This window comes from Bombus flavifrons, chromosome 6, assembly GCF_040668555.2.
Source record: "Bombus flavifrons isolate JBK064 chromosome 6, iyBomFlav1_principal, whole genome shotgun sequence".
Lineage (NCBI taxonomy): Eukaryota > Metazoa > Arthropoda > Insecta > Hymenoptera > Apidae > Bombus > Bombus flavifrons.
In genome coordinates this window covers 11,448,095-11,462,634 of record NC_138447.1, presented here as the reverse complement: position 1 = coordinate 11,462,634, position 14,540 = coordinate 11,448,095, and the positions used below count along the sequence as shown (strand labels likewise).

The 14,540-nt window shown below is 37.0% G+C and overlaps 2 protein-coding genes across 3 annotated transcripts; both read right to left on the bottom strand.

Moving 5' to 3' along the window:
- Positions 1–10,414: 10,414 nt before the first annotated feature.
- On the bottom strand, positions 10,415–11,866 carry Seipin (lipid droplet biogenesis associated protein seipin). 2 transcript variants are annotated; one of them, XM_069114439.1, is made up of 4 exons: positions 11,643–11,866; positions 11,359–11,504; positions 10,770–11,297; positions 10,415–10,701 (listed from the first exon to the last, which is right to left on the bottom strand). In XM_069114439.1, the coding sequence occupies exons 1-4, from the start codon at positions 11,864–11,866 to the stop codon at positions 10,589–10,591; spliced, it is 1,011 nt and encodes a 336-aa protein (XP_068970540.1). In that variant the 3' UTR covers positions 10,415–10,588. The 2 variants fall into 2 exon arrangements, with proteins under 2 accessions (XP_068970540.1, XP_068970539.1); XM_069114438.1 differs by having other exon boundaries at positions 10,415–11,297.
- A 21-nt stretch (positions 11,867–11,887) lies between these two features.
- Positions 11,888–14,440, bottom strand: Rbbp5 (retinoblastoma binding protein 5). The gene is made up of 7 exons (XM_069114434.1): positions 14,311–14,440; positions 14,211–14,236; positions 13,964–14,136; positions 13,667–13,895; positions 13,140–13,595; positions 12,633–13,041; positions 11,888–12,566 (listed from the first exon to the last, which is right to left on the bottom strand). The coding sequence occupies exons 1-7, from the start codon at positions 14,327–14,329 to the stop codon at positions 12,481–12,483; spliced, it is 1,398 nt and encodes a 465-aa protein (XP_068970535.1). The 5' UTR covers positions 14,330–14,440; the 3' UTR covers positions 11,888–12,480.
- Positions 14,441–14,540: the final 100 nt, after the last annotated feature.

The window sequence follows — 14,540 nt, the reverse complement described above, 5'->3', positions numbered from 1 at the left end:
GAACATAATCTTATTGAGAGCTATTAGGCCAATCGTATCGTCGTGTTACGATTTAATGCGATGAGGCTTTTAGTCGAGGAACGTTCCAATTAAGCATCGTATTAGCGTCTTTAACTCTTCGATGATACCCCATAGTGTACGCATCCTTGGTCCGGGACAATCTCTTTCCTCTGTAATCGAAAACTATTTCGTAATAAGATAGATTGCAGGACGATACTAATAAATTACAAGAATGCCAAAGATTCCATTCGTTAATTAAGATGTTAAAGTATGGAGGAACATCAGACAATAGTTGTAAGGTCTGAGAACCGGTACCTTGTATAATCTTTAATCTCTTCTCTTGTTGAGGATCTTGTGTAATTAATTTAAACGCGATCTCAAAATAACGCAGATTATCATGAAATATGCACTTTATTTGCTATACTTCGTCTTTATTAGATGTCTGTTGTTACATCGCCTTGGCGTTCAAGTTTCATATTATACCAGATTCGCTGGTTCTTTCAAGTCCTTTCGAACGTAAGACAATTTCAGGTTGAAACGAAGTAAGCAGAAGTCTGATCGAACCTACTTCCAATTCGAAATTAAGATTCGCTACAATGGTAAGGTACCATCTGGCTATATCTACATATATATATATATGTATATGTATATATATGACTCCAATTCGAAAGTTTTCAAATTACAAGACGATTCGTGTAATCCAGGTTTCGGAAAAGCGCCAATTTCTACCATCCTGAACGATCTTCGACCTGATATCGTTCTGCGATCGAGAATCTCGCTCGTAATAGAATCTCGTCTAACTTGGTACCATTCAACAGATCGAAATCTTTGGTCGATAAAGTCTTCAGATAATTCAAGAACCACTGATCCAAACTGGTCCCTGCAAACCAGAGTCACGATACTTTTTCTTTCCATGGTCCTTTGATTGTTCCATCTGATATTACGAATGGCAGCCTACCATCGGAGCCTACTTAGGTCTCACGGTCACACGACACGCATTCCTTCGTTCGTATTCAATGTAGATAATGAAGCGAACATTCACGAGGGACCAAAAGTATCGGGAATCATCGCAATGCGGCCAACAAGCAAACGTTGCGTCCAATCGCGCACCAGTTTGCCAAGAAACTGGTTTTGCGATCGCGAAGCAGGACGAAGGGGCTTTTTCTGCCTCGGTTTCTCCTTTCAGATCCAAATCGGACCACCATGTTTTACCTAATTTCGTAAGCCGCACTCGCATTGTTCAAACCTGGTTATCGAATATATTTTACACCCAAGTTCCTCGGTTTCGCTGTATCCCGATCTGAACACCAACCAGTCGTGTTCATGGCATTCCGTTCGCTTATACGGAGTTGGCGTGCCAACGTAAACAATCGCGTTTAACCAGAACTTTGAGGAATCGAGTTAAGGTAAGAACCACTGGCGTTGAACCAATAAGCAACATCAGCCACCAGCGATCTAAACAGAAACAGGTTCCGAGATCATTTCTAGTGCCTTTCCCTATGGTTTGCCTCGGCATTTTTTAGATTTTGCCCCTACCGTATTGTTTCGCCTAATTTAATGGGCGAAAACACACGCTCGATCGTACAGTTCGCGAAGACTATAAATATAAAAGGAGGCCGTTCTTTGGGTCTGCGTACGCCGCTGGCACCTGTCGTGTGGCTTCAAGTAGAGACACGATAGGGGGGAACGAGTTTCTAGATGGGTGGAGGGACAGAAACCGACTGCCATAAGATGGTGGCTCTCCCGTGGTTGCTCCAAGACCGGTTCAGGAATCCGGGGCCACGCTTACGCGCCAGTGCCTATCAACTTGTACGTTGTCGATGCTGGTTCAACTCGAACGATCCTGACGGCTACCATGCACAGAGTCAGAAAACACTGTTCGACCGAGATCACGATGACGAGCGACTTTTACGAGTGACGCGACTCTTTTTGCTCTTTCTGGCTTTTTCTGTATTCCCTCTCGTTTCCTGTCACGGGTGTTGCCTCGCAGAAGAGGGAGAAGATGCATAGCGGCCGGCGGACAATCTCCGAGGAAAAACATTCCGCGTGTTTTTGCATACGAATGTGCAAAAGGAAGAAAGGGCGGGAACACAGCATGGAGCTCGAGATTCGAGACTCAAGACGGATTGTTCTCGGCGCCACTTTAACACCGAGGGCGTTGATAGGAGAACATTCGGCCCAGGTGTTCGCTTGGACGCCCTTTTCACGCATCCAAGCGATGTTTCCAAGAAGATATTCCAACCGAAACGCCCGTTGATCGTTGTTCTCGTTTTCTACCGTCCTTTCTCTTTTCGTGCCGTTTTAAAACGCGCTTCCTCGAAAGAACTACCGCTGCACAGCTTCCCGGCTGAACGCGGCTCACAATACGCGAAAGTATTTTTAATCTCGTTTCCACGTCCGGAAGCACTCCGATTTATCGATTTTTCTTGCGCCAATGCGTTTGACATTTTTGTCGCAACGCAATATTCTTCGGACGAGCGTTTCAACGTCGTGTTTAACGCGACCCCTGTCTCTCTCTCTCTCTCTCTCTCTCTCTCTCTCTCTCTCTCTCTATCCTCTCCCGACACTTCTATCTTCCGATTCGATCGGGTTCGCTCGCTCGGAAAATGGCTGGAAAAAAGCTTTTCGACGATGGTGTCTCAATCGCGAACTCTTGCTCCAACATAACAGATTTTATGAGATAACGATGCACGTTGGCGCGAGTTACGCTGTTTCTTCGATCGAATTACTTGTAGATTTCTACGTGATAGTAGCTCATAATGCCACTGGTCTTCCTTGCTGCTCGTCGCTTTCGTCGTAGATACTTCGGGAGAAAAAAGAGACGAGCTTGTTAACTGGACGTCGCCAGTTTATGGACCGCGAGTGAGCAATGCGAGCGTGCAATGCGAGAGAGCAATGCGAACACATTTTACCGATACTTGGCAGGCGAGATTGTTCGTTGCACGACAAAATCACCTGACCCTCGTTGCGGCCGATGATCCGACAGACGGGGCATTTCAATCTTCCAACGATCAAGCTACTTCTGGTAACCGGCTATTCGCGTTTACGTGCAATCTTGTTACGATTAACGACGCTTAAATCGGCGTGTTCGTTCCAACACCTCGTCGAATAGAACTTTCAAACAAGAATAACCCAATCTTTGTCCGATACGTGATCGATCGAATGGTAGAAAATTATCGGCCAGAACAAGAGTCACCTGTCGCTGCTTATCGTCAGTTAATCACTAACATTAATGGGTTAAGACGCCGTGTCGTTAAGTAATTGAACAGAGTTAGAACGGTGGATGCCCGGGGTGATTCCATGCCTAGACACTTAATCGTTTCTCGCGCGGAATGACATGAATTCGTTTGCCGTCTTACAGAAACCTGTGTAAACGTATTGTGATCTAGTTACCGGCGATTATTAACCTGTAGCATTTGGCTTGCAGCGCGAAACACGTCGACTTAATATTTTTGATTATAACTTTGGCGACGTAGCACGATGTCTGGAAACACGATACGATCGATTGTAGATTTTATTCGGTAAATAACTTCCGATCGGTCATTACGAGGAAACTTGAAGCTAGCCAGGCTGAGACACTAGCTAAGCCGCAATTAGTGACGCGACGTCAATTTTGAGGATCTTTAATGAGGTCCTTAACAGAACGTTAACAGGCTTTAAGAGGACAGCTTCCGAAGGCGATCTTATAACTAAAACACATTGGACAAAATGACGCTTATTAAAACTAATACTGGTTATTGTTAATTAACACCTGCTGCAATAATGTTGCTGTTTAACGACCTGAATCAACATCGATGATAAGGTAAAATGCTAGCTTTAACGAAGACAACATACATATACAAATTAGAGGATACAAACTAACAAACGTACAAACTAAGGATGTGCACGATAAACAAGTCGGGAATATAAACAAATAATATGCGCTCTTAACGCCACAAGTTTGACGACGCATCGATGGAACGCGCGATACGAATGGAAGGAAGGCCATGCAAAAACGGAGCGGGACGAAATGTGTTAAGCAATTAGTCAGCCAACGTTAACTTGGCCAGCCGCTTCGATATCGATTTAGCAAAAAAATTAACTCCGCATTTCTTCGACGTTAACCAAACCTGGTAGCGAGCTGATAATGCATTTAAATGTGAGCTCGAATTTCCTCGATTAGCCAGTGTCGGGTAATTAAGTTACAACGATATTGGATTCGAAGAATACCGAAATTCGATTTCGAAGCGATGATAAATGAACACGGTTATCCGATAACAGGGATACTTCCAGACAGGGCTGTTTTATCCGAAAATCGCCAGAGATACGTTAGAGGAGGAGACAAGATTCGATCGAACCACGATCCATTTTTATGCTCTTAAAATATTTTGCTATCTCGTCGGGTTGTCTTTTCCTAACAGACACGAGTTTATAAAACGAGCCGCCGAAGTCACAGTCGTATTCCGATAACGTTTCACTATACTGAGGGAAACGCAACCACGTAAATATCCAAACGTAACGTGAGATCGTTTCGCGGTCGTTGATTTAAGCATCGATCTCCTATCGTTATCCGTGACGTTGGCCTTTCGCTTTATTACAAGGTCAAATACATCGCTCGAACGTCCGATTCATACGAACGCGGAAACTCAATGGATACTGCTTCGCTTAGAGACTTAACTGGAACCAACGATCGTACTACATACATACAACATGGTCGGGAAATTACAGTTCGTAACTGCAGAAAGTTGCGTGGTCCGTGGCGGTGGATCGCGACCCCTGTGTCACGCATTTGTTTAGAGTGAACACGAGGATGTCGGGAACCGCGCCATCACAACCTCATTACCAACGGCTACGGAGATAAATTGTCGCGGTCGAGCGAAGCTGTTCCCCAGGATGGACGTTTATCGCGTTTATTGGCTGGCAGGCAACGCTCGATCGGAGACGCGAATAGCGCATAGAGTTATCGGCCAGTTTTATTTCGAATTTCTTAGAACTGGAACTGGAACCGGTATGAACGAGCCTTAGGAACGGTACGGAGTCCTCGACCGGAATGTGGATTTACTTATCTTTCGTGGCGCGTTGCTGTGCACACAACGAAACACGGCCAACGATCGCGCGAAAACCGCGCGGATAGTCGCGATTCGCGATTATATAGCTACGGAATAAATTGCTACAGAATCGATGTAATGCTAGTGAAACGCGAGATACTCTGAATCACTGCGTGTATACTCGAGCACAGCCTAACTGCAGCGACCACCGTGCAGACTCAGCTGCACGCTCTTAAGTGAGCTGATTAGAAGAAAGAAGTGAATGATCGTAAGAGATAACGCTACGCGTGCTGATAATTATTAATCGTTTAGAGATATTCGTTATCAGATGGAAATGTGTAGCATTTTGAACGAGATTCATTAGGTTTCTCGATACGAATGCCGATGTTATGTAAAACCGATGGGGAATTCGCTCCTTAGCCGAGGAGAAGAGAACTTCTGTCCTGAATAACTTTGAAATTATACGAACATCGAGTTAATCGTGTCGGTTGGGAAATCGTGTCAGTTAGACGTATCCCTTGATGAACGCCATAGCGTTTTAATCGCCTTCACGGCGATTGTGAATCATCGAGGGAGAAAAAAATTCTCGCTGTACGTGCGAGTAACTTTAACCGCATTCAAGCAAAGATTTGCATATCAAAGCTGTTACGTTGTAACCGAACGCATTACAATGCACGTTCGATAATTCGGCACGGCCGTGTATGCAGCAAAATTCCATCTGGCTGGCGTCCTTCGAATCGCGTGACGCTGGAGATGGTTTTCGGATCGCCTCTTTTATTTTATCGAAAAACCTGCTTCCCTCATTGCCAAACCGAGTAATTTACCGGGAAGCGATCCGAGCAAGAAACAATTCGCAACTTCGAACGGAGTTCGCCCGTGCTCTTTTACTTCGTATTCTTTTGGCTAGCTTCCTGTAGGTTGCGGTGCTTTTCCACGTTTACGCAGAAACGATCGGAAACACGTTTACCAGCTCCGAGAAACCATCGTTCTTGAATACTAGTTAGTATGCACAGAGAAATTGTTCGCACTAAAGTCGTTTCGAGATATTCAGCACAGAGAATTGCCTTTGAGCAACGATAAATACCTAGTTTGTGAGGAAAACAAAAGATTTCTAGATTGCATACAATCTCATAAGGCTCGATATGAATTACCTCTAATTCGTAAAGCTTAAAGGGGATATTAATAACGAGATCCAAGAAACTTCAGAAGGCCTAAGATTCAAGAACCATAATTAACTCTCTGCGAAACATTCCAAGTAATCTCTCACATTTACACAAATATATACATACATGGAGATATACATGATACACATTTATGCCAGTATATCTGAAAATATACATGTATGATACATTATAAAATATGAACGCTTTGTTAACGAGTTTTACAATGTGCCAGTTTTAATGATATTTATAGAAAGATTTTGCACAAGTACACTTATCGGCTCAACTCCGCAGAATTAAAATTACTAAGATTTCAGATTCTATGAAAAGCAACTAGCTTTCAAATTGAGACATTTTTGTATCGCGAGCTTAACCAACGACTTCAAAAACATTCGATCGTTAAACCGATGTGTTTTGTTACGGAACGTAATTTGCAAAAGCAAGATTCGCTTGATCATTGTAAAAAAAACTTGCATTTCCATTTTCAAGCGATATTACACGAACACAATAAATTGCTCTTTTCATACGGATACGTTTATTGTAAATTTTGTATTGATCGCGAACGTGATTAAGTATATTCATTGGTATCGTCCTTTCGGTGGAAATTCGATATTTCCGACGCGAATAAACAAAGAACAACAATGGCTCGAATGTCGTTTATCGATTAGTTCATTATGAAATCTAGCATTGTCCACGAATTAAAATTTTGACTTCGAAATGTTCAACAACGTTTCCGTGGGAAAATCTGTCAGGGAAAGAGGACAAGCGAGAGAAAAATATGACAATACGTATGAACACTTTCGATGCGTGAGTTAATTACAAAATCATTTCAAAGTTATATATCTATACCGGGGATAAAAATGATAATAGTCATTAATATTCCTGTTTTCTCGAGCAACGAGTATAACACCCCTAAAATCAAAAGCCCACGGTTTTGACATAACTTTCGCCGCATCCACCGCAATTAAAACGCGAACAATCAAATTAATGATTGCTAATTATTTCAGCCACATTGAAATGTTTCACCGGCATGAATTAATAACCTCCGAATTAAAACCTATTAATAAAAGAAAATGAACAGAAAAAGAGACGAGAGACAGAAAAGCGAACGATAAGATAAGAAGTATAATAAATTTCTCTGAAACTGTACCTTATTGTATCGATGGTTCTTTGTAGAATTTTATCAAAGTAGCTAACTGCGAGTACGTCGATGAATTGTTTTACGGCGTGTTGCTCGAATGTCCATGGCCTGTGCTGCAATCCTGCGACCTGCCTGTAAGAAAATCGAACTATCACCAACGTGAAGAAAACTATGTCTTTTCATCGAGCTCCAGTTAAAGGAGACACTGTTTCATTGTATCGAGATTTAAACGTTTTGTCACATGGACTGATTAGGTAAATACAATAAATTTTCTTCGAAATCTTTCATCAAGAAAATATGAATAACACAAAATTTCATTCTCGCATCTTCAATCATGCGCTTGATTTAAATTTGCGAAGCGTTGTAGAGTAAAGGTTTTGTAAAAAGTGAAGGACTGGTCATTATTTCTTTGAGCTAATGAGGTCTTATTCGAAAATCAAGTATACTCGATAGCGTTAGTATGACACATGAGTTATCAAAACGGACGAACGAGTTATCGAAAATCACGCGATTTCGCAATGCCCTTTTCACGGTACACGTTGAGTAAATTATAAAATTTGTAATTCCGCTGCATACATGTCGCACATATTAATGGAAAACGTCAGCGCGCTCGATAACATTGAATGCTTGCGCATGTAATCACTGCTTTCCATGTTTTGAAAATTCAATAAACTGAGCGTTATTGCAATATTTAATTTATTAAGTACAAATAGCTCTGTGTGCGTGCGTGCGTGCGTGCGTACGTGCGTGCGTGCGTGTGTGTGTGTGTGTAATGGACATTTTTATAATAAAAAAAATCGCAAACACAACGAACAGCTTCTGGCGGCTTTCAAAAGATAAATAAAAGTATCATAAATGTCGACGCGAACAATACAGGACATTCAATAAAATTTCGGTACATGGAATACAACTGCAACGAACATTTTTATAACGTTAATAATATTTCTACACTGCAATGATCTGTAGCTCAACATGGATATAGAATAGAGTATCTATCTACATATTCAAAGATCATCAAACAAATTAAATAACGATAAAAATTGAATTTTTACATATTTTATAAAGAAAATTCCCCGCCAATTGGAAAATCCTCTAAAATCATTTCTAGACATACCATCTGAATGGTTAGTGACAAACACAAAGTAAGCGTCAACGTTTTCGTCAGTACTTCATTTTCAAAGGAAAAACTACACTATGGCTCGTCCAAATAATCGAATTTGCATTTAAATCAAACTTCCATTGTTGACAAATTGAATCAGTAGAAATTATTTTAATTACTGCTTACAATTATTAGAGGATCTAATTTTATGTTATTCTTATATACATGTAGATTACATATAGATATATATGTATTACAAACATGTAATACCTACTGAAGTGTATCGATTCATCGTAATAGACATAACATGCCTAGTAAAAGACTAAATAAAAATACATCTACATGCCTCTGTTATACTTGTAAGATAAATTCGATTAACTTCAACTAAATAATGACGAGGAGTAACCTCCATAACTTGCAAAATGCAGTTTAAAGTAAATCGAAAGTCCTTAAAGAAAGAAGAACTAACGGAACGAACGGAGATAAAGACAAAGAAGCAAACGAGAATCTCGCACACCTGTCTGAATCTCGAGTAACGAGTTAAGAGAAACATAAGACGACCCCACAAATTCATGCTGCTCCCTTAAGCTCTTTTTCTTAACCCATCGTATTGCGCGAAGTCTTGATGACGTAGAAAACCGGTTCCTTAGTATTTATGCATCGTGTGTACGCCGCTTACGCCTTTACAAATGCATAAAATGCATCCAACCCTTTCGTCTCTTTACTTACCAACACTTACACGCGTAAGATTTCTTTCGTTCAACGTCACTTTTTTCCTTTTAACATGCCAAGTCACACCATATACGGGGTGTACCATTTTAATCTTTACGATGATTACAATACACATATTACAAAATACATGTATATTCGTTATTCGAAAAGATACTTCAAATGGAACTTACACTATTTTAAAATAGCCCTTTTCCGATGGACGTAAATCACATCTAAATAAGGTTATCTCCAAGTTCTTAAGATGATCCTTTCCTATCAGATAACTTATCCTAGGAGAGTCTATACTGTTTCGAGACAAATTCGTTGTCTTACGATATGTTTGTCTGTGAAGGTCATTTAAAATTACTTACAGCAATTTAAAGTCATCTTTCACTAGATATCCAGAAAATATTCCTTATGTATTCGAGAAGATTACCTTGATCATCGATGTTTTCATTTATCACAAATCCTTGAATGGATAAGAATAAAGGAATTCTAATAATTTATTGGCGTTGCTTTAAATAGTTTGTGAAACAATAAAGTGAAAGAATTAAAATTTGACAACCTCTACATTATCGAAACATTTAAACACATTTTCGTAATATTGCTTCGGAAACTTCTTCTATTTTGTTTCTAGCAAGTTTTTATGAAGTTAATATAACGTTGTACGCACCTTACTACATTCCGCTTATTATTCAGGAATTTCTCAAACATGACGGAGAAAAACATTGCAGCGTTCATTGGAGAATGTTCAAAAGCGTCAAAATTGTAACGGAAAGCGCAAAACTTTAAAATGTCTACGATTTCATTTTATTTCACAAGATGGCGCTGTTAACTAAGCCGCGAAGGAGATTTCAAGTTTGAAATATGTAATGCAAATAATGTAAATAAATATGTCTATACTTCAAATAAAAAGATTTTATAGTTTAAACTACAAATTACTTATAATTGACACGTTCAAATATTATTTTAATTTATCGACAGGTAGAAAGTACAGCATAAGATGGAAAACTATTTTACCAAGTTTTAGTTTGTCTATGAAAAACAATAATCGATCTCTCGAAATTCTGACCTCAAGCATAAAAGCAAAGTAAAGATTCATTATTTCGATATTTATCGCAAATATGTCCTGCAATCAGAAGACTACATATAGCCGAAATTATAGATTGAAGTTTGGTCGCGAATTTTTTTGAAATCTCTGTCAGTCTCAACCAGATCCAAGGCTGCGATATTCTCATACCACTAATAAAATGACATAAGATGACATTACAATACATAAAAAATATCATAAACCTTTTAATATACTTCAATTACAATAGAAGTAAATAAAATATTTAAGTACAGAAAAATAAATATTTTTATAATGTACATATATTTTTTTCGCTTACACTTATAAGCTACGTTCGTACACATATAATATTGTCATATTGTTTGCATTATGGAATGTAGATTATTTCATTAATTCAATACGAGAGGGATGAGATTCTTCTCCAGACTTAACAAGATGTGGTACTATATAAGATGCAGCAATATCTTCTGATGATGACGATGATGATGATGATTCTTTAAAAAATAAGTCAGTTCAGTTATATTTAATTTATCAGAAGAATATAACTCAACAAGTAACTTACGATCATTTGTAGCTTTATGTTCTCTTTCTTCTTCTGTGTTTAATTCTTTGTTATATTCTTGTTTTTCTTCAACCTTTTTACCTTCTTCATAATTGAAACCATCATCTCCAGAGTCTTCATAAATGGTAAAATGAAGATAGCAAAGGGTACATACAAGTGCTATGAAAAACAAATTTGTACCGATGCCAACAATACCAGATAGAATCGGCCAATGAAACATTAAATAGCGTAGACCCGATAAGTGTGCATTTATCGTAATACTTGCAGAGTAGAATTCAATATGTCTTGATTGTATTTCGATATAAATAATTGTAACTGGATGATTTTGGTTTTCTTCGAAATTATCAAATAATTCAAGAACTACATTTTGTTTTTCCTCTGTAGTGCCAAAAATCATCATAGGTGAAAATGTAAGTGTTGTAAGTGCATGCAATAATGTGCTACGGTAATGTAACATGGTAGATCTACATGCATGTTCTAGGAGGAAACCATCTCTGCTGCGTAATTGAGCACAAACCATGAACATACCTATTTAAAAATTATATTTATTAGATATTATTTTTAATTTCCATTGAGACTTAGAAATTACCAAGTTCTTTATTGGCTGGTGACTCTGGCATTTCTAGATGTAAATTGACTTTATATGGCTGGCCAACCATTAAAAGCTGCTGCTTATTTGTTAATTGCACATATGCTGATGGAAAGCTACAAATCCCTTTTTCTTCGTTACATGATCTGTAACACGGAAGAACTATGTAATCAAACTGTAACAGTAGAATGCATATAACATAATGTTTCAAAGAACAAAAAATAATATGCTTCAAGATATAATTCTTTTTTTCCATTAACGTACAAGTGAGAAGTGAAGCTCACTTGAATTGCAGATGTACTGGCCGTACGTATGAGATGCTCGGTACATAGGCATAATAAAATGCTGTGTAAAGAAACACAGATAACCAAACAATAACGATCCCACTAATAATAATAATTCCGCCACTTATAAGTACATCTCTAGCAGATTGTGCACCTCTTTTTGTTTTATTCTGCACATGAAATAACTTTTTATAAACTTGTTCTGATAACCTCGAAATTAACATTATAAACGAAATTTGATATACTTAAAGTTAGAAGTTAATCCAAATACTACGCAATTTTAATTGCGCTTTCAAAAATCGCTACACAAGATAAGATAAGCCATTTATCGATCAGTTAATTTGTTTTTTAAATAATTCAGCAGTAAAATATAGGTTAACTGCATTTCAACTTTTACTTTTCTTAAAATTGGTAGTATTGATATCAGAGTACATATGTATTGTATATAAGTATCGTATGAGGTATAAGATACGCAGTTATTCTATATGGTTAAATTGTAACAAGAGCTGCTAAAATTGTTTAGCTGGGATATAAACAGCTCTTAAAGACATTAAAACATATATATTACATTAAATTCGTTATTTAATAAATACGTACAAAAATTGAAAATTGTCTTCATTTATTTCAACATATATAATAGATCTTTAAAATCTTAAGACAGGTTTTCAATATAAAAACACATAAGGCTAAAAGGTATAAGATACATTCCATAGGAAGTAATACATTTTATAACATACATTATGGCGATAGAATATTATCGCAGTTAACAATATACATGAAGTATTTTCAGTTAATTTGTACATTACAAGATACTTTTTACGAATTCAAATATTCGAATTTATTTTCCTTTTCTGTGTTCCAATCTTGGTCTTCCTTTCTTGGTTGTTGGTTTATCTTTTCCTTTATTTAATAATGGGTGAGTTTCTGAAAAATAATGATAAATTATGTAAACCTGTTATCAATTAAATTAGCATGCATGAAAGGTCTTACCATCTACTGGTGCACCTTGTAAGTGAATATCATGAGAACGATGTTTTTTCATAGGTGGCTCGTGCAATGTCGTTTGAGTATCTTCTGAATCTTCTACATCTGGTGATATTGGTAAAAACTGCAACGAACCAATATCTTCCATTTCTTCGTCAGAACTGCAAAATGCAGCCACTCTATCTATAGATGCAACATCTACTTCTATCTCCTCATCTTGAGCCTCTTCGCCTTGCACCACAGATTTATCTTCATCACTCAAATCGAATTCACTTTCTCTTTCTTCATATTCAACATTTTCATCTAGTTCTTTAAAATCTGGGGCAAATGCAGACCAATTTTCAACTTGATTTTGTGCCCAAATAGAAACAACACCAGATGATATGGAAGCAATAATTGGTCTCACTGGATGCCACTGCATATTATAAATTTTTATAACATTATAATTTTGTGAAGGTTCAGATTAGAAGTTAGATTTATAATACTGATTTACTAGAGATTTATAATACTTACAACAACATCAAGTAATAATTCTCCTTTAGTTCCATGTAAAATTTTTACTAAATTTCCAATACTTTTTTCCCATACATATAAAGCATGTTGTCTTGCAGATCCAGCACAAACATATTCCCCATCTCCAGAAAAACAACACTTCTTCCACATAGTTTTGTTTACAAGATCTTGCAATTTTTGTATTGGTTCTGGTTCACCATCTTTTCCACAAGCTAATACTTCAGTACTATCATATACACGAATTACTCTATCTGATGTATTTACTAAGAAACAAGAACCACGTCTAGCAAATTCAATGCTCTTTACAGCTGTATTACTAGCTGTGCCTTGTGATATTTTATAAGAAGCTTTCACAGTTAAGGATTCCACATCAAGAACTAGAATTCTACCACGAGCATTTCCAGTGTACACATAATCTCCTCGGCGATCAAAAGATGCTACTATGTTCAAATCACTCTAAAATAAATGAATATTAAAAATCAATATTAAAAATACTGATAAGTAGTAGTATTAATCTTACTGCATACATCATCATCAAGAGGAATAACTCTATGTGTACCCTCAACATCAACCATTACTGCTGCATGTCTCATTGGACACACTAAAAATTTATTAAGATTTCTTGGATGAAATTGAACTTTTAATATTGGAGAAGGAAATCTATATTTTTGATCACATTCTCCAGATAAGACATCCCATATACAAACATTGTTATCTGTAGATGCACTTAATAATTTATGACCATTCCTAGACCAGCTAATTAACAAAAACAGTGTTATAAAATAATTAAAATAATTCATAATAAATTATTTCAGGTCACTTACCTCAATGAACATACAGGATGTACATGTGCACTAATAATTTTTGCAACACCACGTGTTAAAAAATCCCAAATAACAATTCTACCATCATTACACCCAACAGCGAGAAGAGTTCCCCTTTTATTAAATGTACACGTGACTGCTAATGATATACAATCTAATGTGCCATCAAACTCCTAATGATTATAAACATTATATCTGTAAGACTTAGAATTAAAAAATGTATGTTATTTTTATAAAAATATTTTACCTCTGGATAATTCTGACCAAATGATTCTGTAAAAAAGAAATTATATATATTAAGAAAGATATATTATTAAATTTGAAAATAGATTTTGCTAAATATTTACCTAATAATTCTAAATTCATTTTTACTTTATTATGTATATATCTACTTTATAGAAACTATTAGAGTTATTGCTATACAACAGCTCGTAGCATAATTTAATAATTTCAGTAAGTTTTACATGTCCCTAGAATTAACTATTTAGAAATGATATTGTATACAAAAAATATTATTAATTGTTTCTTCATAAATAATACTTTAATTTAATAAAAAATAAGCTTTATATAAAAATAA

Excerpts from the sequence above, each read along its gene's own strand:
- Rbbp5 (XM_069114434.1), bottom strand. Across the intron at positions 14,137-14,210 it reads TTGGTCAGAATTATCCAGAG|GAGTTTGATGGCACATTAGA; the intron begins GTAAAATATTTT and ends TATAATCATTAG. Across the intron at positions 13,896-13,963 it reads CATCCTGTATGTTCATTGAG|CTGGTCTAGGAATGGTCATA; the intron begins GTAAGTGACCTG and ends TTTGTTAATTAG.
- Seipin (XM_069114438.1), bottom strand. The coding sequence starts at position 11,866 with ATGTTAATTTCGAGGTTATCAGAACAAGTTTATAAAAAGTTATTTCAT. Across the intron at positions 11,505-11,642 it reads CCAGTACATCTGCAATTCAA|ATCATGTAACGAAGAAAAAG; the intron begins GTGAGCTTCACT and ends TCCGTGTTACAG. Across the intron at positions 11,298-11,358 it reads ACCAGCCAATAAAGAACTTG|GTATGTTCATGGTTTGTGCT; the intron begins GTAATTTCTAAG and ends ATTTTTAAATAG.